Genomic DNA, 24,640 nt, shown 5'->3' on the forward strand with positions numbered 1-24,640 from the left:
AAGCTGTGGGCCGTATAAAATCTGATCGCGGGCCGTGATTGGCCCCCGGGCCGGACTTTGGACATGCCTGCTGTAAGCCATCTTTAAAAATAATATAATTAGCTTGATGTATGAATAAACAGGTGAAATAGGCTAAAGATAAAGGCTGATTGTTCAGAGAGTATTGCAACAATACATACTAATGCATAAAGTTAAAACGATTTACTATATGTCACATATGAAAGGAGTACAAGCACATATGTTATGGTATTTTGTGGATTTATTTCTCTGGTTTAGACTTTGCAAAGAGCTATATATAGTGCAAGACGCCTTGCACTATATTTAGTTTTGTATTTCACCACATTTAATAGCCACCAGCATATGCAAAAACATGTAATCTGTTGCCCTGCAGGAATGTAAACAGTTCATGTAAGGTCATCCAGTGTAGGATTGGAGAATTTCTCCAGCATGTTGATGGAAAGTCAAATAATGTGTCTTGTGCGTTGAATTCTGAATGAAGAAGTTGTTTTGCTGTATACTGTGTGTGCAAATGTCAAAATGTCTGAATTTCTGGATGCCATTAAAGGTGGTCTGTCTCTCAGAAACATAGCTATGAGTATGATGTTGTGAATGGTTGTGGTATAATGCATGAGTCACAGAAAATGAAGAAAAATAATAATTTGCAAGAGACAAACAGTAGAATTCTGCGCTCATGAAAGAGGCCAAGTGAGCTGAATTCAGACTGTGATGACAAACAAAACACAAATCTAACAAAGAACAAAAGAGGTGTGTATCATACTAGACATGCACACAAATTCACTACAAAAAGGACAGTGAGCACAATTAAATACAAGTTAAATGATCACAATTCCCTAATGTGCCGAGGAGTTCTTATGGTGAAGAAATACCAAATAAACTACACGTGATGTGAAATGAAGAATTGTGTGACATTATTTATGTTTTTGTGGGTTTAAGAAAAAACTGTGAAAACCTAAGAAAATTGCTGGTGTGAGTCCATCAGGGTTGTTGTGTGGCTGCAGGTGCAGCATATCAATGAAAGGTTGCAGTGAAACGTCTGCGTGGGTGTCCAGTGATGATGACAGTTATGACACTGATTTTATGTTGGTGCTGACATTTACTGCATCTATTATCAGATGCTGTTCAGTTCATGGAATATAAAAAGGCAAATGAAACAATCTTCATCTCCACTGTTCTTTTCTTTTTTTTTCCCCAGGGGATGATGTACCTTGAGGAGAGGAGGCTGGTCCACAGGGACCTGGCAGCCCGCAACGTACTGGTCAAGTCGCCCAATCACATCAAGATCACCGACTTCGGCCTGGCGCGGCTGCTCGACGCCGACGAGAAGGAGTACAACGCAGACGGGGGCAAGGTTGGTGTAAGTGGAGGCATGTGCATGTTTGTGTGTGTGTGTGTGTGTGTGTGGAGTCTGTACCCGCCTCCGAAAGGGACTGGTTGACATCAGTTGTAAATAATGCAAAGCAAAAAGTAATAAACGGAAAGGTCAGTACTGAAGGAGTAAACCATTTTTTATGGGTCAGCTGTGTGACATCACCCCTTTTTGCATGCAAATGTCTCCTTTCAAAACAAAAACACAGCAAAAATGAACTTTTTAGGTCTAAGAAATAAATACTTGATTTGAGACAATACACACTAGTAAAAATAATGAAACTTGGCAAGAGTTTGGAAATAAGAAAATTCACTCAGGCTTTGGAAAAATAACACATCTTGTACAAATGGGCTGTCGAAAACATCAAAAGCCAAATAAACCCCAAAGTAGTACGTCTATTTTTCTCTACTAATTTGTATGAAAAGGCTGTAAAACCAAATGAAATTTAGCACGCAGAATTAAAACTCTTATTTTCCTCACCTGAATTGCTTTCTGAAAGATTACCTCATTAACACACAATGTTGCGGCGTTTCTCAAAGTAGTAACAATTATTTAAAAGTTCACTAAGGCGTTTCAACATAAAAAACCCATAGAGGTAATAACCTGTAGGTAATAATGGCTATAATGCGAGTAATGTGGAGTTGTTACAGTCTTCATTGCTTCCTTATTTCCTGACACTGGGTTAGAGGAAAAGGTCTCACCAGTGCAAACAGTCAGCACCTCTCTGTGAACATGTGAAAGATGGGTTTGTTTAGGTATGATCTGAACATCGTGGGAGACTTTTGTGACCTCAAACTCAGATCTTTCAGCAGATGAAGTTGCAACAAATGAAAATGGAAACGACTGAACAAACTGCATAGTTTAGAAGGCAAATCAGAATAAATAGATGCCTATAATCTCTGTGTTTGAGAACGAAAGATACATTTTATTTATAGTCACTACCACTAAACAGATGCTCATCATCTTTGCAGTATTTTTAACAGCTAGTGATGGATTTCAAACATGTCTCTTAGGAATTAGTGAGGTTTAGACACTGACAGCACATGATTAGAGTTAGTTAAATCATTTTAAGGCTGCCGTTATAACAGGCCGCCTAGGTGTCTTCATGTTTTCTTTGCAATAAGTGTCAGAAAATTTATTTTTTTGCCAATTCTGTTGCACCTTTGCTTTCAGGAAGAACTTAACTTACAATATCTGGCCATTAATTATCATTATCATAAATAATAAATGCTTAAAACAGTGTGTTTTAGTAAAAACTAAAGAAACAGACTTTAAGTTTTTGCATATTTATTATCAGAAACAACTGTAAATATCCATAATCTCACAAAGTATTAATATTTAACCAAACCCAACCCAAAGTGACATTTATACAGTTGTTGGGATGCTCCACTGTCCAGTAACAGAGTCCTGGATTTTGTACATCTACATTTTTCAAAAACATCCTTCACAAATAAATTATGCTGACATTATACATATCTATAATCTGCAGAAGCATCAAATCCTCATAAAACAGCAACAGCAAGAATGATGCGGAGTTGACTCTTCAGTATGTATGATTGACTGAGTCTGTAGTTTTATTTCCAATAAATGCATTGATGTTGACACATTTAGTTGATGTAACTTTAGTGTGATGTCTTGGCAACACCTCTCACACTTGGTTTAAATGTAAAATAATTATGATAAATATTCTTAATAATGTAGCATAATTTGATATTCTCGAGGCAAGACATTACAGCTACATATTTAATTGCGAGTCTTGGTTAAATTAAGACATTTTGTGGCATAGTGTGTGACTTTGAGGTCTCTTAATGCTTGCAGTGCTGTGAAATTGTTTTATGTTTTGTGTTTAAAGGTGAACTTTAATTTTCATGAAATACAATTCCAGGGCACTTCAGACAAACAAATAACACCGGCACCATTCCAATCAGTTTGTTTTGTTTGGGGAGCCAGGCCATATTAATGAGAAGCCCCTTCTCTGTTCCACACTTGAGACTTACTATGCAAATTGTCCTGATCAACTCCCTTTATTAAATTGGCTTGTTCATCGGTGCATCTATTCAGCTGGAGGCCTGAAGGTAGCCTTTGCATCTCAAAATGGGAGTTAACAGACATCTAAGGGCAAAAAAAACCCCACAAAAAACAAACACAAACAGGGCCTATTTGCTGCAAACATGTGAATGATACTCACTTTTACCTTGATAAATGAGAGCGGTTGTCAGCAGATCTCAATGTATGCCATAAAAATAGATACACCATGGGAGATAAATCAACAGAGATGAAAGTGGAGGCACCGTGCTGCATTTCCAGCCTAGTGAATTTCATTTCCCTTCTTCCTGCTCATTTCCCCAAAGAACAAGTGTGTGTGTCAGAGGAGGGGGTTGTATTTTAAAACAGCCGGTGCGTGGACAGTACATGTGTGTGTGTTCACGTGCAGAAAGGCCAGGTAATTGCCTTGTTCAATGGCCTCTATAGCTGAAAAATCCCTTCTACAGTCAATATGGAAATCATATAGCACTTAGGATAGGGTGATGTGTGCCGTTGTCCTTGTCTTGGATGTCAAAGGGCCCATTCTTATTACTGTTTCCCACACTGTCTCCTCTAAACCAATAGCCGCTGAGATAATGTGAGACACATGGCCAATACAATCCCATTTAGTATCTTAAAAAGCACGCTCACTATTGATGATGCTTGGGTTAGACTGAGGCTAATCAATCACAGTACTTGAGTCATATCGAGCAAAGTAAACTATGGTTGAAAGCATTGTCGATTTTCCAATATTTCACAAACGCTAGATTAAAAGATAGGGCGACTGTTGAGCAAAATATGGGGAATAGTCTGTAACTCAGGAGTAAATACTATAAATGTATAAGTGTAACTAATAGTACAGATTGCTTTGCTTCCTTGGCCTTAAAATCCTTTCCTCCTCCTTATCTGTCTGTCTCTACTCAGATGCCTATCAAATGGATGGCGCTGGAATGCATCCACTACAGGAAGTTCACCCATCAGAGTGATGTGTGGAGTTACGGTGAGTCCAGACAAGCAGCATCTGTTCATGCTGATGTCACTCTGTCTCGACATTGTGGGTGGAAAGAAGTCAGTGACCTGAAGTCCTATTTTTGCAATTTGCACTTTCGCCCACTTCTCCCACGCATTTCCTTATCTTCTTTCCTGTTGTGTCTCTTTGTGTCTTATTCTGTCCCTCTGCTTTTTTCCCTCCTACCATTGCTCTCAGGAGTGACAATCTGGGAGCTGATGACATTTGGAGGCAAACCATACGACGGAATCCCCACAAGGGAAATCCCGGACATCCTGGAGAAGGGAGAGCGCCTGCCCCAGCCGCCCATTTGCACCATAGATGTCTACATGGTCATGGTGAAATGTAAGGAAAAAGACCCACACAACAGCCCCTAACTAATCCTGTTTGAGGAGCTTTTGTAACAGAACAGTGGATACAGAAGTATTCAGATCCTTTACTGTAGTACAGTACAGCTCTACTGGATTATTTGCATTTTCTGCAGCTTTATGCTTTTACTCCACTACATCTCAGAGGCACATATTATCCACCATGTCCACACAAAACCACATCTAGGTTTTTTTTTTCTTTGGAGGGATTAAAAACATTTTTTTTGCCACTTAAAAGATGAATTGAAAAATAGTGTTGGTTTCAGAGTACATTATCTTTACACTATTTCTGAAGCTATTATCACTAACTTCAGAGAAAACACTCCAAAAACAGCAGTTTTATCTTATCACTTAGGCCATGTCCACACGAAACCGATCTTTTTCTTTGTCGTTTTCAAAAAAGTGCTCCATTAATACAGAGTAGTTTCAGGAAATATCTGCGTCCACATGGAACCACTGAAAACACCTGAAAACGATGTAGTACAAATCCCAGGCCTGTATGTGGCATTGTAATGCTCTCGCAAAAAACGGAGAAGATGTGTAGCATGCGCATAAAGCTTGCTTGGTTCTACCGGGTCTGATCCAATATTTCCTCCTGGTTGCCCTTCTGGTTACCTCCCTCCGCGGTAGATCCAAGAACATGTAGTGAATATTGTTAGCTATGGTTGTTTGTTACTCATTGTAATGAAATAGCTGAAAATTTTGATTCAATATTTCCATTAAGCTCAATAGCTGTTGTAGCATGAGCACTACCCTGTAGTCCGCCATTGTTGTTGTTGTTGTGAAGTGGCGTCTTGCTTCCACGGTGAAAGGTTAGAGAGGTGGGGCTATGACATCATCGTTTTAGAAAAGTTTGGTCATACAGACGAAGACACAAAAGTGGCATTTTCAAATGTATCCGCTCTGGGACTCGGTTTCAGTGACTGAAAACATCAGTTTTGCGTGGATAAAAGGCCTATCCGATGCAAAACTTTTGTGGATACGACCGAAACCATCTTCATATGGACAGGGCCATAGTCTTTAGGGGCCAGCTTTAGTTTAGTTCAGTTTAGTTTATTTTGCAGGGACCATCCACAGAAAACATTAAACACAGAGTAAAGATCCTCTAATCTGGCTCATTTCCATCTGTTGTCCTTGTAACAGGCAAGAAGGAAATTAAAAAGAGAAATAATAAGAGAATTATCAAGAAAAACACAATTTTACAAGAAGTCACATACACTCAAGGGGTAGAATACAGTTAAAATGGAAGAGTAAGTGCTGGCAGGCCCATTTATATCATCTTATGTAAAAGTAACACTGGCAGACCTTTTACTTCACAGTGACTACTGTTGTTAATGTACATGTTTGAATGCAGAAACTTTTACATCTAGTATCTGGTTGTGAAGACATAAGCAACCTATTCTTTAGTTGCTGGGGGAAAAATTGTAAACTATTTGCTTCTGAGATGTATTGAAGTATAAAGTGGCATAAGATGGAAGTACTCGAGTACATCACATTTTGCTCTCCATTACTGCAAAAGAACTGTGAATCCCAGCTGTTTTAAATTGCTTTTTTTATTTTGAGCGAGCTGAGTTTGCCTCAGCTGTGTGTCATTATTGAAGGAAATGTTACAGAGCAGCACTACAACACAGAGAATGCTGGTTTTGATCTAAACAGAAGCCCATAATCTGTTTTATTGTTTTCAAATCATGTTTATTCACATCCACAACTGAGCTTGAGGTGTCACCGATGAATTGTAGTTTAATAAAATGCAACGTATTTTTAATATTCATCTGGTAAGGCGTTATTGGAGCTCTGAGGCTCTGAAGAGGAGTTGAAAAGTAGAAAAACAGAAGCATCAGGAAACTGCAGTCAGGTTGTTTCTGATGAGTGGCGTCCTGGTGTGTGCCTCCATCCTTGTTGGTGTCGTCTTCCATCTGGACCACCACACCCCAACTGTCCCCCCAGCCCTCGCAGACCCGTCCAAAAACCTGCCATTCCTCCCATGTCTATTCCATCTTCTTTCCACTGGATGAATTCAGAGTCCCAGCGCTGGTGTGCATGGCTGCAGAGGGATCCACCCCCCCTTATTTACAGGACACAGTCCAGACATACATGCCGGTCCAGGCTTTGAGTTGTGCCAGCTATGGGCTCTGGTCGAGGCCCCACCTTCATCTGAACTCTCATCAGTGACTTTTCCTGTTGGCTTGAAAATCTCATACAAATGACCACATCAGCTTATCCCTGCTGGCACTTTTTTATTTCCATTGCTGCCCTTTTTTATATTTAATTATCCTTTTTATATGGTGCAAATATTGTATCAGCTCTACTTATTATTAATTCTTGAAGTGCTCTGAATTTAAAGTCTTTCCACTCTTCAACTCATTGTTTCCTGGATGAGAACAACAGCAGATTGCTTAAAATGCCAAATGTGGTAAAAGAGAATGATGTGATCCAGCTCGGAGCTTCATATGAAAACATATTCCCTAGACAAAAAATGTTAATTCAACAGAAATGTCATAGTATCTAATTATTTTTTTCCAAATGAAAAAAAAAAAAAAAAACCTCCTGCCAATGGCTTTTGACAGCACAGATACAACCATGCAAACCCTGCAGCCATGGAGCCTAATAACAATGCCAAGTGATTTCTCTCCCACCCAAAGGAGGAAAATACATTATATGTGCTGTGTAGAATTTGTCTGAGCAATAATAATTTAAGTGCAGTGGTAAAGGGATTGCCTTAACTAGCAGGAAAATGGCTTGAGGGGATGCTGACGTATTCGTATTCCCCAAGTTGCATGACGCTGCAGCACCATGACAGCTCACCAGGACTGTAACGACAAACCCTTAAACATCACAGAACACACAGCACATGTATTAACTGGGCACGTGTCCAGGAATCAGACAGAGCCAGAAGAGGTCAGACTGGGGTCAGACTGGGGTCAACATTGAAAAGCCACAAGTAAGCTCTGCGATCGTCCACATTAATTCTAATTACATGTTGACTGAGAGCCGTTGGATGCGATTTGGTGTGCATCACACTGTGCGCCCTGCCGCCTCATCGAAGCCTCAATATAGATGAAATAAAGCTTGATTGCCGGAGTAATTGCATCTCATTTAGGTAATGTGTCTGTGATGTGTCTGTGTGAAGCACAAAGAGTAGAAATGGTTGAACTGAGCAGAGACATACAGCTCAAGATGGCATATTAACAACACATTCTACAGAACAAATTCAACCCACTTTATCTAAACCAGTCTCTCAAAGGGTTATTTTGGATTATTTGAAATGCTCATCCATGGTCAGGTTTCCATTTAAACATAGTTTGAGGGAGTTTCATACATTCATGAAACAATAATTATGTTGTAAAATAATTTAACTTCCTGTGACACAAAATAAGTTTAAAGCGGATTATCTTATTATATGTGGCATTGTGCTGCCATTTTCTGTTTAAGAAGTTACAGCCTCATCTGTCCACATATATGTAGCTACATTCACTTATCATTGTATGAATCTGTTTAATTCTGTATTTATGCATATTTAGCACTTACCAGTGTCACATCCCCAGCAAAAAGTTATATTAATATGTTGTGAATGGGGGTAAAAACAGCAGTGATTTAATGAATACATTGAAAAAGCCCTAAAATTCTAGTGAGGAAATGTACCTCGTGCCTTTTATGCATTAAACCAAGAGAAATATCAAAAACAACACGTGACTTTGCTGTCAGTGGTATGATGGCGTTTTATACCTTTGACTATTCAGACTGTTAAGTGTGGATCTGAACTAATGTCTTCAAAGGTCACACAATAACACTAACCAAGTGATGAGATAAAACTGCCTTGTTAACCCCACAAACGTAATAAAAATGTGCAGCTTTTAACGTAATAATCCCACATTATTACAATCATTTTTACTTTTGTGGAGATTTATTACGTTTGTGGGACGGTAAAAATTTTCAGTTTTCAAAATTGTAATAACTTCCCACAAATGTAATAAATTAGTACATCACATACATACAAGTAATTTATGCATAAATATTCATTAATCTTTTTTTTTTCTTACCATTTATTCTTGTCCTTTGAATACTTGCCTTTTTAGAATGATCAAATGTTCCAGTTACACCACAGGGTACTAATTCCAGATTAATAGGTGTTTAATTACAAATACAAGTGGAGGAACAAAACAGAATGGGCAGAAATGTTGAAAAGGTTTTATTATAAAAGCTACAGTATGAAACAGATTTTATATATTCTCATTAAGTATAATAGAAGCCTATGTTTGAACAGTGTAAATAAAATGTCTTAATGTGATTACGATAACAATGGAGATGGTAGGAGCACACTGTGGGAAAATGAGTTATTACGTTTGTGGTAGGAGGCTGTTATTACATTTGTGGGATTATTTCGTTAAAAGCTGCAAATTTTTAGTACGTTTGCAGTTTATTATGTTTGTAGGGTTAACACTACTGTTTAGGAGCCTTTGAAGACACTGATATAATAGCTTCAGAAATAGTGTAAATATAATATACACTGAAACAATACTATTTTTATTTGATCTTTTAAGTGGATAAAAACAGTTTTTACTCCCTCCAAAGAAAAAAACCTACATAATTCATGTGAGGAAGCAGGTGTAATGACATCTGATCATGACATGCAGGAAACATGTTCCCTTTACATTTCACATGGGAATTTCCTCATTTCTTATCTTCTCTGTGAAAACACACATAAATGTCACATGTAGGTATTACACTGATTACACAGAAGTATCGGATACAACCAACCTCACATAATCCAAACCCTTTAAAACCAAGTATAAAATTAGATGAAAATGAGAATAATCTCTCATGAGTGATTTCTGGAACTCCCTTTCAGATCCACCGATACTGGCCTAGAGTTTGTAGTACGGAAATTAAAATGAAATGAGCTCGTCATTGGGCTGTGGGTCTAATCTAAGATGAGACCACCTGACATCTCCCTTCACCTGCAGAGGTTTGCTCTGTTTACTGCAGTCATGGCCTCTGGGAGGAAAAAGGAGGCTTTGGACCAAAACTCACAATACTTGACACTTTCTATTTCAGAGTTGCCTTTGAGCAAGGCATTTTGTAACACAGCAGGTAGAATGCTGAAGAAGTCAGCGCTGCTTTTGCTCATTCTAAATGATTTTTGACTCATTGACTCTTTATCATCCTTTATAAAAGGCTCCTGACGAGACAGAAAATAGGTTGTTTTGTCATATTCAGGAGATTAGGAGCAAAATGTTCCTGATACATATGTATGTGGCACAAACGAATCCAAAGTTTTGTATCATGAAGAAGTGAAGTGAAAGATCCTTTTGTCCCCATTCAGGAACTTTATCATTCACCACAGTCTGTTTGTTGTGCAATTTGGTGAAAGCTTGTTCTTTCTTTAAACCTTTCATTTTGGAAAATACGTCAAACTAACTTTTAAATCATAAATACGTCTTTTTTTGTTTATCTTGTCCTTTAAATTTAGACATGATATATACTTCTGAACAAGAGTAATTATATGTGATGTAAATTATTGACTGTATTATTTTGGTTTCTTACTCAGAATCAAAGCAGATTTTTTTTTATTATAGCTATTTGCTACTATATTCAGACACAAAAAAGGATGGAAATAACAGGGTTGAATGATAACAAACTGCAAAAGCCAATAGAAAGTCAAAGCTCCACAACACTCACACACTGCATGACATTTTCTTGTTTCTCCTCCATCGTCTCCAGCTCATCTTTGTCTTTTCGTCCCCAGGTTGGATGATAGATGCAGACAGCAGGCCCAAATTTAAGGAGCTGGCTGCCGAGTTTTGCAGAATGGCCCGCGACCCACAACGATATCTGGTTATTCAGGTGTGTTCGTCTCAACAGGTTCATTGTCAGATCCCACAGCAAGTAAACACAGCATCTGAATGGAAATACAAGCCTCTGGCATGTTCTGAGAGTTAGAACCAACAGTGGACAAATACTTCACTTCTTTACTTTAATAGAGTTTACATGTAAACTATATGGACAAAAGTAATGGGACATGTTGAATTCTGGTATTTCTTTTCTAACAGGGGTCTGTGACAAACAGTAATGATAAATATCATAATATAGTTTATATCATGATAAATATCATAGGATTGGTTAGTTTGGTTTAGATTGTTATCTTTGCTTCCAAAATGCCTCAGAGATGGTTTTTACTTAATTTATCTCAACAATTTTTTTTTTTTAATCTATGACGATGAATTTAAATGTTGTAACTATGTTAAGCACTATTCAAACTGGATTAGTTTTACATGGGCATGTTATATTAATGGTCATTTCGCACAGTATAAGAAATATCAGTTAAACTGCCACAAGTGGGAGGGGTAAAACCATTCACACACCGCCGTTCCATCCTGTCGTCATGTGCGTATGATGTTGCTTCTGAATCGTGTTTGTCATACGCCAATTCCAACAGTACACAAGGTTTCACACACACTTGTCCGACCGACTACTGGAAAGCTGAGTGCTTCTTCAAGTGCCTCCGTGCTTGAAAATCCATGAACAACCACTTGTAAACAGGATATGACAGAATATCTCCACACATATTAAGTACTGGTCTATTCACACAGGATTAGTATTACCTGTAGTCATTTTCCCAGACCTTTTAACAGAAGGTAAAAGTCACGGTAATCTTTACTGACATTGTGCAGTAATGATTACTGACGTAGCACATTTGGACGGCACTAAAATCTCTGGAAATTATTACTTTACCCCATGTACCTATGTAAACTAACCCAGTCTGAATAGAGCTTTACATTTACTCCCTAGATTAGAACAAATCTGGCTTTCTAATTGTTTTAAAAAGTAGTCGTTTTACCTTAATTCTAATGCATTTTTTTATACTGTATTTTTAATATTTCCATCACAGCACACCTTCACAACATTAGGGCTGATTTCACCCTAAATGTATGATTCAGTAACACGTAGAAAGCAGCAAGAAAAACAAGACCTAACAAGCTGAAATACAATACAATTTTAAATATCATAAAAGACATATTGCATGAAAACCACATAAAAAAAAAATAGCAAGTCAAGAACATTAATAAGATGGAACCACAGAAAAACAAAGTAAAAGATACAACAAGATGACAGCAATGTAGAGATGGAATGTGATGAAAATGATGTAAAATACGCCACAAAAAAGAAAGAAATGATGGCAAAATAAGAAAGAAATAAAAGAAATAGAAATAAAGTCAAAAACATGTAGGTAACAAGATGACAACATAAACATAACATGAAGAAATGATGTAAAGATCAAAACAAAGTAAAGGATGTAACAACAACTGCATAACAGACATAAGACAAAAACGAGACCCATAATATGAACACACTTTTGCCCATAAAGTTGGAATAATTTTAAATTCAGACACATGCCTCTGTTCTTTCTATTTCTACACATAAGTATTACCTTTGACCAGATGCAGTGATCACATACTGAGTTCAGTTCCATTTTATTTATCAAGAATAAACACACTGTCACAATCATTTCATGAGAAGAGACAAAAATATTGTTCTTCCAAGTTGAGGGTCAACAATGTATTTATTTTCAGGATATTGTGCTCTTTATTTGATTTGAAGTTAGAATGGTTTATTAGACAGAAATGTCCCACAAAGACCTACTTTCTTCTTCAAATCCTTTACTTTTTCACTGGTACCTGAATAAGCAGCTGAATCAGTACGCCTAGTTTTAGAAGAATTGGAATACTTTATTAATCCCAGGGGGAGATATTAGGTTTTACAGTTGCTCCATTCAAGTATAATAAAAAAGTAGCAGGAACGAAATTATCAATACAACAAAAAAGAACAAAAATACTCTATTAAGACACAAAATTAGAACAGCAGTTTATACAGTGTACTAGACAATATATTATTAATATGATAATTAACCCTTAGGGGTCTGAGCCTATTTTGGCCCTTTTTGAGTACTTCTGATTTTGCCTTTATATACTATATAGAGAAACGTTTACTATACCCATGTTAATTTTTTTTTTTCAGCATGTCATTTATATAATCTACCTATTATTCTTTCACTTTAACCTACTGTATCAACATAAAAGGCCAAAAAACATACAAAAAATATAAAATCTGATTTGACAGATCATATAATTTATTGCATAAATAACACAAAGATGCTTAACAAACCTTTTCAAAGACTTAAAAAGTAAATATTGGTTTCAAATATTAGGTATGTAAAATTAAAATTGTAATAAATTATAACTATACTCAAATATATGACATAAAAGCTTATCTTTACATAGGCATTTTCTACGGTTTTCTCACCCCCCTGGTCCTCCCAGTTTCTGCATCCTATTCAGGTGGGTGTCGTCCTCACCCTTACCTGTAATGCTAATGCAGTCTGTGGATTAGAATCTGCAGATTTGGCCAGTTTTATCTGTTTTGAAAAAGGACAAAAAATGACGAAGATATAGTAAGAAATATAACACCCGCTCCACCTCATTTTCATACTTTCATTCACGTTTGTTTCCTCTAGTTTCAAAATGTCATATCTCCAGTTGTATTTGTTCTATCAACATCAAATAAAAAGTGGGAGAGTGTTTCAAGTCTGCACTTTCGAATGCAACTGACTTCCAATGCTACGATGTGTTGAAAATGTCACGTGATTCAGTCATGGGGCCGTGACCATGGACCCCTAAGGGTTAAAGAAATATACATTAAGTGTGCAAAACTATAGTTATGTGTAATTATAATTATGAGTTTTAAGTCCCAGTACTGTTATTTATGTTCAGAATGTGTGTACTTTTGCCATCTCTGGTTTCAAGTAAATAAAATGATGTTGTGTATGTTCAGGGGGATGACCGCATGAAGCTGCCCAGCCCCAACGACAGCAAGTTCTTCCAGAGTCTTCTGGATGAAGAGGACCTGGACGACCTCATGGACGCTGAGGAGTACCTGGTGCCTCGCGGTTTCAACATGCCTCCTCCGTCGTACGCCACCAGGCCACGTGTCGACTCAAACAGAGTAAGTATACGACTCGAAATAAAGCAGTCTAATTTATTTCTATTGTACATTTAAAACCACAAGCACTTTACAAAACACAGACCAAAGAAAACAGGGTTAACAGGACAGACAATTAAAAAACAAACAAACCATGCATCAAATACTTTTGGTTCAGAAAATATATGACAGTGATGATTAAAACTATTAAATATGTATAATACAGGGTGTCCCATAAGTCTCCGTACATAGGAGACATAATACATTCCATACATATATGGTTTTAACGTGTATTTCTTTATATTTCTTCTTTATAGTTCTTCAGCAGTGGAGGACACGCATTGAAATATGTTCCCGACAAAATGGCAGTCATATAGAGCATATTATATAAATAAAAATGGTTTATGTCAAGTAACGTTTATTTTTCCTATGTATGGAGACTTACGGGACACCCTGTATAATCTATTTAAAGGCTTGGCTATCTGATGGGAGCAAAAGCCAGGTGCACCTCCCAAGTTTCCCTGAAGGGAAATTCAGTGTCTGCATTTTACCCATCCTAATACACACATACACAGTGCTTAGCATTAGCATTAGCATTGGCATATTTGGAGCAGCATTGAAGGGGCTCAGGGACCAACTCCAGACCTTTGTGCCATGGTCAGGGGCACTGACAGGAAAACTTCTAGCAGAAGCGTTAACTACTACATCACCACGCCACTTGAGATTTCCTATGGTAAAATGGTCATTGATTTGCTCTATCAACACTCATTTAAACCTGGAAAATAGACTGAGGCAAAGACTTTGTTTCCAATGCAACCAACGAAAAGGACCCCAAATAAAACAGTAATTGATTACAGTAATAAAACCTGAATAATATTTGCAAGTCATTACAATCAAAAACAAATGGATCAAGTAAAAGAAAAACAAGAATAAGTAAAATTTGACAATATTAAACATGTCCTACAGATAAAAAAACTGCAGAGAGTTCAAATCTTTCTGTAGTTTGTTCCAAGTTGCTCTGGGCGTAAGTTTCCATTATGGAAAAAAAAAACTGCTCGACTCACTGTCCTTTATAAATGCTCAAGGTGGTTAAGAACTTCCAATACACTGATGATTTTCCTCTGCTAATGGCCCAGCTCCATCATTTCCATCCCAGCGTGCGTGGCTTAAACCTGGGCTCTTTATGCACCAGCTCCCCAGGCCCCAGGTTTCATTACTCAGGGCTCCATAGGCAAATAGCAGACGCTCTCGCTTAAAATGCCGGAGCCGTTTACTAATAGACAATGATTGCAGGCTCAGGCTGTTTTGCTCTGCAGCATGCACCATGTGCTGTTCGACCACGACTCTGCATCTTATGCACCTTTACCCTCCGTGACCTACTATATTGCCGGTGGCTCTTTATTCACCAACAAACGCACACTTACTGCAAAAACATAACCGTAATTCATCCACGGTCCTGCCTATTCAAGGTCAGCACCTCTATCTCAAATTCAAACACTTTTGATTATGCAGTCACAAGCTTCTTACATGGCCAGAACTCATTGTTAAAATCCATCGGCTGACTGACTTTGCCACGGGAAGTTAGTTATTCAGGTTGTGCCTCTGCAGACGCGGTCTGATACAGACGGTTATCTAATCTGGGCTGATTTGCTCTCATGCTCATACTTGAAAAGAGGAGCGGGTAATGACTGGCTTTGAAGAAGGGATGAACAGAAAAGTTTAGAGGAGGGGGAAGCTGATTGCAACCAAGGGAAGAAAGTAGGAGTAGGTGGAAAGATATAACCCCAGGACGCTTCCCTTTTTTTGTTGTGTTTTGTTGCTCTGTTTCCTGTAATTGCTGCAGTAGCGCTCGCACTTGGCAAGAGTGCAGAAGAGTAGGCCTGGGTTAAATAGCCTACGGCAAGCCAACACAGCACCACAAGAAGCCCTTTGCTTCACATGTCATGTTTTGTATTTCCTCGTGGGGTTTTCTGCTCTGTGTTGAGGTGCAGGTGCTTGAATCGTAGCGGTGCCTTGCTGCCCCTTACTGTCCCTGAAGGCTGATGACTACACCAGCAGAACTTTGTTTGAGAATTTTACCTTCAACAGACAGATGCATGGGTTAAAAGTCTCACTGCCTTTGCTGCAGGTGGCATACAACTGACTCACACTTTATTATTTTTGGCATCCAAACCAAGAATGTTTGTTGAGTTTCAATTGAACTGTGAAGCTTTTCAGTTCGGTGATAAAAATGTATTTCTACTTCCTCTGTCAGGGAATTGTTGCACAGTAAACATACTGTACAAGCTGTAATATGTAACATTTAAACAGCTAGGCCTGCCTTACGTTCTTACATTATATCAAATCTTTCCAGTCAAATTCTGAGAATTGTGTATTTTTCTTCTATATACTATTGTTTATTATACTACTGTTTCTTTTGGTCACCTCAGTGGGGTCAGCTCTCCTTTGCACGGAAACAAGGTAAAGACCAGATAAAACCTAAGAGGCTGCTGTAAATCGTATAGAATCATTGAATTATATGTTGTGACAGTAGCATTCATAACACAGTAATCCAACAGAGAAATAATTTGCTGATATACCTTAATATCGCTCACATCGATGTTTTATTTCACAGCTAATCAGTCTGGCTCATTACTGTGTGATCCACAGGCAAAACCAAATGATTTCTAATCATGATCAAAAATGTGGCTACTTCCTTTCATTTGCTTGTTTTGTAAAAATGCCTTATCAAGCCCAAGATTACTTTTACTGCATTTTCTTTAATTATTAAATAATTAGTTGACTATTGACACTTAAGCAACAAATATTTTCTCACAACTCACCAGTCTCTTAAGATCTTAAAGTAGCTTAAACTTTTCTTAAATTTTATTTCAATTTCTGAAAGGACTGGTTAGCTCACTGTTAACTTGCTAGCTAACATTAGCTATGGTTCACTCAGTAGCTAATACTAGCAACTGTTAGCTTGGACAATTGTGTGATCTGTACAAACATATATTTATTTGGTAAAATAAATACATAAATAAATAATTTATGTTACTGAACTGAACTAGTAAATCCAAAGCAAATAAAATTCTCTTCACATCCTTGCAGTACTTTGCTCATGACAGGAAGTAGTTGCGTTTTCACTGAACAAATTGAGTCTAAGGTATTGATCAGTCAGTGACATGGCTCCTAAAAGACATCAACCAATTTCTTACCATTACATTACACTTACCAATGGATAAGTTGACTCTTGTAAACTTAACATAACATTATTTTAAAATGAAATGATATCCCATGAATATATGGAACTAATCATAATGAATATTTCACATGATCTGTTCAAAAACTTTATTCTTCTCCTGTTAAAGTTCTGGTTGAACGAGCCCTAGGTGCAGAATTTAGTCACTGTGTTTAACCTTTGTTCACATTGCATTTTCTCTACTCCAGAATCAGTTTGGGTATCGAGATGGTGGTCCGAACCCCGCAGAGGGCTCTGTGGCAGGTGCCCAAGCCTGCATAAACCAAGAAGCCTCAGGAGGCCAAGGTCCGGCCCCGGAGGACCAGCGCTGCAACGGGAGTCTGCATAAGAAGAGCCTGAGCCAAGCAGTCGGGGAGGACAGCGGGGGCCAGAGGTACAGCGCTGACCCCACCATTTTCCTGGGCGAAAGGACATCCAGAGGGGACACGGATGAGGATGGATACATGACCCCCATGAAGGACAAGAACTCCTCAGGTATTCCAGCTCAAATAAAAAACACAGTAAGGGGTAGTAAATGAAATTACGTAGCCTCAGAAATGAGTTGGCAGTGGCCCTGAGAATCAAGTTACGCTGATTTTTCAACAAACAGAGGTAGAATAGAGCCCAGCAGGGGATTCTATGGTGATGATGTGTGATATTATGAGGGGCATTTTGGGAGGAAATGCTCTCATACATAACTTTAAACACATGCATTTTAACTTTGTTTCTTTTAATGGAGCTCTAACTCTTAAGGGACAGTTCATAGCTTTTCCTTCCATTATGACAGAAGTGTACGGCTAGAATACGTGAATAAGACTGCATCTGACAGGGAACATCTTGTAGTTCCTGTGTTTAGCATGTAGCTAAAACACAACCTCAACTACATCAGTTCAAAAATAACTCAAATGTAACCTTAACCCATAAACTAGTGACTTAGTGGGTGTCAGAGAGGTTTTAAACAAAAACATTTATTTCTAAGAAATCAGAGTGAAACCCCACAGTCTTCAGGAACTACACAACTACACATCTACACAATTTACATGTACGTCATGTGTCTGCTGCACCTATTCTGTTCTGTCATCTCTACACTCATTCACAGAGTAAATACAATCCTTTGTAGTATATTTTGCCTGTTCATTTCATTTCGCTCCATTGATTAAAATTCCTCCTGAGTTTCCGTTGACAGCAGTGTATGTCAGCTACTACAGAGTCATGTTTTGCCTTTGATCATAATTCACTCCATCAGCCCTGCTTTCACACTAGCGTCTTTGATTTTTGAGTAGCTCGAAATATAACAAAGCCTGCAGCAAAATGCATCTGATGCAATGTCAAGGAGCGGAAGAGTGGGCAAAATCAATAGGTTTCGCACCCCACTATTATAGCACTTGGAAGCAGTGAAGAGGGGTCATTTGCTGGCATTTTCACCCCCGGCAGATGGAGCTTCCAGTTCCAAAGAACTGCTGGCAAGTCGCCAGTCTGGTCCTGAGTGGCTGCCATTATCGCTATTATCATCCCTATCTCCATCTTCTCCTCTCATTAGCGAGTGATCTCTTTCTTATACTTTTTCAATTTCTATCTCTTTTGTTTTCTCTCTGAGATTCTGTGGATCTGTTGTTTGTCTTACCCTCTCATCACGCTTTTCTCTTGTTCTCCAACTTTCCACCCTCCCTCCTCCCTTTTCTAATCTCTGCTGTAGAATACCTGAATCCAATTGAGGAGAACCCGTTTGTCTCACGGCGTAAAAACGGTGAGATCCATGCCTTGGACAACCCAGGCTATCACAGCACACCCAACAGCCAGCCCAAAGGAGAGGACGAGTACATCAACGAGCCCCTCTACCTCAACACCTTCCATAGTCCTGCAGACCTGGGCCTGGAAGCTCTGAGGAGAAACGGCCTGCCGCTTCCCACTCAGCCACCAGCTTCCATCTCAGCAACAACCTCAGCCTCCCACCTTCCTCTGACCATCCAGACAAGCCTGCCCCACTACCCCCTCCCCACAGTCCAGCCCTCTCCGTCTGGTATGCCCTGCCACCACGGCCCACCGACCCACATCCTCCACGCCCATCACACCATCAAACCTGCAGGACAGCCTGGCAATCCAGGTGGTGGCTCCATTGGTCAGAGCCAAACAGGGACTACTGCCCAAGTCCAGGTGTGTCAGTCAGGCTCCTTGTCCACTTCAGCCACCATCGGGCACGGCAGTCTGCCAGCCTACCAGAGCCTCACCACCACGCACCCAGCGAGCATGCTCAAGCACGGAGGACAGACGTCTGGTAAAGCCAGTGGTAAGAAGCTGAAGGTGACCTTTGACAATCCAGAATACTGGCAGCACAGCTTGCCTCCCAAGTCGACTAACCAGGTGGTCCCTGATGGCGCCCAGGGGGGCTCCACTAATGCCAAGCTCTTCTATAAGCAGAACGGACACATACGGCCGGCGGTCGCTGAAAACCCGGAATATATGTCGGAGTTTTCCCTGAAATCAGGCACCGTCCTGCCACCTCCACCTTACCGACAGCGGAACACTGTGGTCTAGATTGGTTCCACTCCCTGAGTGTGACTCTAGCCTCCAGCAGCCCCTAACATCCTCTCCGGTTCCACTGTTCTCACACAGAGGGGAGCGGCAACAACCAGCGCTGCCCCCCACACATACAAAAAAACATTTTTTCCAAATAACGTGCCATCTGCTGTAGACTGTAGCGACATCAGAGGGAGAGGCGAACCACGCAGACCAGACTCAAGCACCTTCTCCGTATCATATCCAGTCCATTTCTGTTCTGTAGATAGAGACTGAGCTCCGAGTCACTGAAAATGTGAAGGTTAGTTTTGGGCGTGACTGTACCGCAGCAGTGGACGTATGGTGTTGTCTTGACGAGGGACTTGAACTCACTGCCAACCACTGCGGTGTCAAATTCATAAGAGGAACAAGAACTTTGACTTCATATTTTCTGGTCTATTGTCTGCTTAAATAATACAGCAGACAGAACAAACAGTTTTGAGAATGACCTGGTAGAATGTGGCAAAAGCGCAAAAACGTCAGGAAAAAAATACTGAGTTGATTTTCAGTGAGACAAAAGACGGAGCACTGAAAGCTGATCAATCATATCCAATCTTTTTGCCTATAGGATTATACTCTGTGTTGTCAAATTTTCCATTGAATATGTGAAACTCATCTCATCTTTCTACTGTAACTGTGATACTGTGACGGCCAAAACTACAGTGTTCTCTTCTTTTGCATTTGTAGTTCAACCATAGACTTTCAAACTTTACCCGAAAACTTGCGGGGCAGCCGCTGTGTTGTCTTTGCCAGACTGCTGTGGAAAAGCTGATCAGAAGCAGCATTTCCCTGCCAAAGGCTATAAGGGACAAAAAAACACACTGTAAACATTTTTACAAACACTGGTTGCAGTGTTAAAACGGTTGATTTGTATACACTGGTTTTCCCATTCAGATCATGAAGGTAGTTTAGATGAGTTAAGGTTGAGAATGGGTGATAGTGAATAAGACCATCCGTGAAGCAGCTGTACTCAAAATGGCGATCGTAGAAACGGAGAGAGCAGTAGAGCAAAAGAAGAATCTACAGAGAGAGGAGTTAAAGTTCATACAAGCCGCTTAATGAGGACCTCAAGGAATGAACAAGACAGCACCAGCAGAGCACAGTAAAAACATTAGTGTGTGCGTGTGTGTTGGTTTATGTTATTGTGTTCACATATTAGCGAATATTGGCTCCACTGGGATGTCTCTGGGAAAGATAGTACTCAGTGAAGACAGGGTTACCAGCGAAATAAACCCTCTCTAACCTTCTGCTGCTAGCTAACAGTAGACACAACATTAGCCTGACCTCAAACAAGGCTGTCAGCACATGAGACATGACATGATATCACAGAAATGGGCAGCACTTTACGTTACAGCTCGGTGATAACATTTTATTAGTAGAGTAATAATGATTAAAAACGAAGCGATACCATAGGAATTACCAAAGTGAAATTCAGTTAATAATTAATGGGTAGATTTGCATACCGTTCCAATGAAATGTATGCAACAGGGTGACGGGGCAAAAACAATAATGGAAAAACAATGAAATCTTAGTGTATTAGTGCAATTATTCCATTAAACATTCTAGTACGATGACATAAATTGGGGTAATAGTGTGATGAATTTCCAATTTTACAAGATACTACCCTTGAAACCACCTTAAGAGTTTGATCAAATTGGAAATTACCATATTATGCTGCTGAAATACATTCTCTTTTGCCCCAAGGTAACAGTGGACGAATTAAACATTTAATGCGGTGACTTGTTGCCTGAAAAAAAGTTGCAATAAAGTTTATTTTTCGACCTTGAAGGAAGGCTACAAAATGGTAAACTACCTGTTTCTATTGAATCTCATGCTAACCTTAGATTAAATGGAACATCAAGAGTCGTGACCGTATTACTGTATCTGTAATGTAAAGTGCTGCAACTGAAAAACAATACATTTTTAACGTGGAGAATCAGAAACTTTTCAACAGCAACAACACTCAGCAACTCTCTTGAGAGCTTTGCACATTTGTAGATGACTCTTGTTTATTTTGGATAGGTCGTACACTTTTCAAGCAAGATTTTGTGATATATTTTTTGTTATTGTGCCAAAAGACTCAGCCTAGAGAACAGATAATACTTGGATCCCTTTCTTTGTTATCATTCATCCAGTGTCGGCACAAAATATTCATGTCATCCTCAGATACTTATAATTCTGCAGCAGATTTAAGCAGGAAATGGATGCTTATTATTCTTCCCACCACGTCTCTGCTCTTGTAGACTTTCTTATATAATTTGTTCTTGGATTCGTCATTGGTATATGACTACACAAAGGGAAGTAATGACTAATAAAGGCTGGTCATAGTTTGAAATACACGCAATTTGGACCAACAATACCATCCGTATACGTCAGCTTTTTGGTTGTTTATAATAATTGCTGCAACTATTTATTATTTAAACAGATTTAACCATTGTTTCTTACAACCACTGTCCACCTTTTGCCTCCATCGTCGGCTAGAGACTATATGTATATGTTCCCTTCTGCTACTTTTACGTGCTGAGTCTGTTTTTGCCGGTGCTGGCTGCATTTGAAGTATCATATACCCTTATATGTGTCTATTTATAAGCCTATATTTATTGGCAGTTGACTGTGCTGCAGCCGAAAGTGTACATTGAACTGTACAGTAAAAAGCTGCTAAAACAAACTTAGGTTAAACTTCCTCTACTCCCTTAAGCTGTAACATATTACCATCATTGAATTTTTATCACCGTGCTGCAAGATTGGACGCAGATTGAGTATATTTCTGATCTGTTGAGACTTTCAAGCTCCAGTGAAAGTATCCTGGTGGCGTTTTACTCTTGAGGTTTCCGATCGAACACTGATTGTCCCTTCGCACTCAAGGGAACTGTAACCATTACTACTGACGCCTCTGTAGGAAAACTGCCAGTCAATGCTGCTAAAAGCGCTGGTGTTAACAGCCATTCTTGCTTCTTGCCAAGCCATACAGAACATCTGTGGGTGAGAAAACACCTCAAAGCTCGCCAAACTTAGAAGATCAACATAGAAATCTTGTTACTTGGGTTTTCCTTAGAGGTTCCTTTGCAACACGTGACTAGAATGACATTTTAATTCAGTAAATGTGGACTAGATGTTATTTCTGAACCTTTAGTAAGTTTCCGATGATCATGATAACTTTCCTTTGTCATTCTTTCAACATCTTTTCATCATTCTGTTCCAACAGAGCCATGCCCAAGCTGTTGTTGTGTATTTAGTGTTTTTTAGTGTAAGTGTGTGTGAACGTGTACGTCTGAGCATATGCACATGCAGAGCTGTATATGTTTGTTCTCCCCACGGAGCACTTTGATCAAACTCGCGGGTAGAAAGAAAGGATTTCCGCCATGCGTTACTGAAATATTCAACTTGTTTATCGGATCGTTTACCACTTCAGAAAACAGAAGTCAGAGGAAGGTACCCCAGCCAGGAGTTCATGAAGAAAACACAGTTTAGGTGGTACTGACCAGCTTCAAGAACGTTATGGATTTTGTTTTCTTCAAACAGTATTTCTTTTGCCGCTTTGATGATATCATGATTATTTGATGAAGGAGTATTTTGTAGTCCCTTTCGGAGCTCTAATGAAATGGAGACAGCATTTAATATAAATATGAAATATTTATTGCAGGCTTGTTTATACCGAGTGATGGAAGTGACTGCCAAATCTGGGTTTCCAAGAAAGGACAGTGGTTAAAAAGAAAAAAAGAAAGAAAATAGAAAATCACATGCCTTGTTTCTGTCTGTCTTGTTTGTTCCAAATCGTCCTGCAAACCCTGGCAAGATATGTTTTGGATTCAGATAGAGCTTGAAACACCGATGCGATGTCAGGCTTCACATGTTCCTGAGTGTCCTTCATGTCTCCTACAGGAGGGTTATATACGACTAAACTGCAATCCCATGGAACAGTTTTGAGTCACTGCAAAATGTAAATATTGTCCCTTTTTTGACACTTAGTTTTGATTAGTTATTTATTATTTTGTCATACAGAACATAACTAACAACAATTGGCATCAGACAATAGTCACAGTCTAATTGTAAAGATAATTTAGGTTACAGTTATGAAATAGCAATCAAGTTACCTAATTAATTAACTTTTTAGAGCAGCAGTTTATATAACATTTCACAAGACTATAAGACAAACCACACATTGTTTTTAAAGAAACTAATCCATTTGCCCCATTTTATTATGTGAAGTTCAGCCTGCAGCCTCAGCATGAATGTTAATCTCTCCATTTTGTGAATTTCATCAACTAGTAAATATTGTTCTTTTATATCACTAAGGCTTGGTCTCAGGAACAGCCACTGTCCTGTCCTATGTTAGCCATCAAAAGCAAGTATCTGTTTTAGAGCATTTAGAACAAATGACAATAGGAGGTGGAGTTGTTTTTCTTAAAGTTGAGTGGGGATTACTGTAATTTTCATATTTCCTAAATAGAGTTCAGAGGTGTTGATAGGGATTAAACAGAGGACATGAGCTCACAAACAGCTGAATCCACCAAAGACCCAAACACCTGCTGGCAAACAAAAGTATCCACTGAGCTAAAATGTATAAAACCCATTGATCCACTAATCCTATCAATACAAGTAAATAATGGAGATAAAATGTAGTTTGTCCTCTTTTTATGATAATCAGATATGATCCATTTGAATGTACAGAGGCTCCGTAGTGAACATGGAAACACCTTCATCTTCTACAACATTGATTCACCAGTAAAACCCATGGAGTTGGATCAGTGACAGTGGATGGAGACGCTTGTTTTTATGCTCAGTATTTGATATTTTTGCTGAAAAAGTCATTTATTTTTCAGTTTTGTCTTTTTCATATAATATTCCTGAACTTTAATCTGAGGTTTTATGAACATTGACATGATCAATACATTAAATATAAGAAAATAACTGCAAAATTCAGAGGATAATATTGTAATAAATGTTGATAAATCACTTAAGAAAGGTTAAATAGAGAGAAAAATTTGTTTGGGAACTGTCAGAAAAGTAGTACTGGGTCTTTTTAGGTTAATATGGATATAAGTTTACAGCTTATGGTTCACACCTTTAGAAGAATTACAGGAAGTTGTACAAGGCTA

At 38.8% G+C, this 24,640-nt stretch overlaps 1 protein-coding gene across 1 annotated transcript in view; it reads left to right on the forward strand.

Annotated features, from left to right (window-relative positions):
* Positions 1 to 24,169, forward strand: part of LOC115434306 (receptor tyrosine-protein kinase erbB-4-like) — a 458,688-nt gene extending 434,519 nt beyond the window's left edge. The window contains exons 21-27 of the mRNA XM_030156187.1: positions 1,214 to 1,369; positions 4,337 to 4,412; positions 4,620 to 4,766; positions 10,536 to 10,633; positions 13,619 to 13,789; positions 17,195 to 17,480; positions 18,682 to 24,169. Coding sequence (XP_030012047.1) covers positions 1,214 to 1,369; positions 4,337 to 4,412; positions 4,620 to 4,766; positions 10,536 to 10,633; positions 13,619 to 13,789; positions 17,195 to 17,480; positions 18,682 to 19,520 — 1,773 coding nt within the window. The 3' untranslated portion in view covers positions 19,521 to 24,169. The remainder of the gene's footprint in view (positions 1 to 1,213; positions 1,370 to 4,336; positions 4,413 to 4,619; positions 4,767 to 10,535; positions 10,634 to 13,618; positions 13,790 to 17,194; positions 17,481 to 18,681) is intronic.
* The last annotated feature ends 471 nt before the right edge of the window (positions 24,170 to 24,640 follow it).

Source organism: Sphaeramia orbicularis, chromosome 2 (assembly GCF_902148855.1).
Source record: "Sphaeramia orbicularis chromosome 2, fSphaOr1.1, whole genome shotgun sequence".
Classification (NCBI taxonomy): Eukaryota; Metazoa; Chordata; class Actinopteri; order Kurtiformes; family Apogonidae; genus Sphaeramia; species Sphaeramia orbicularis.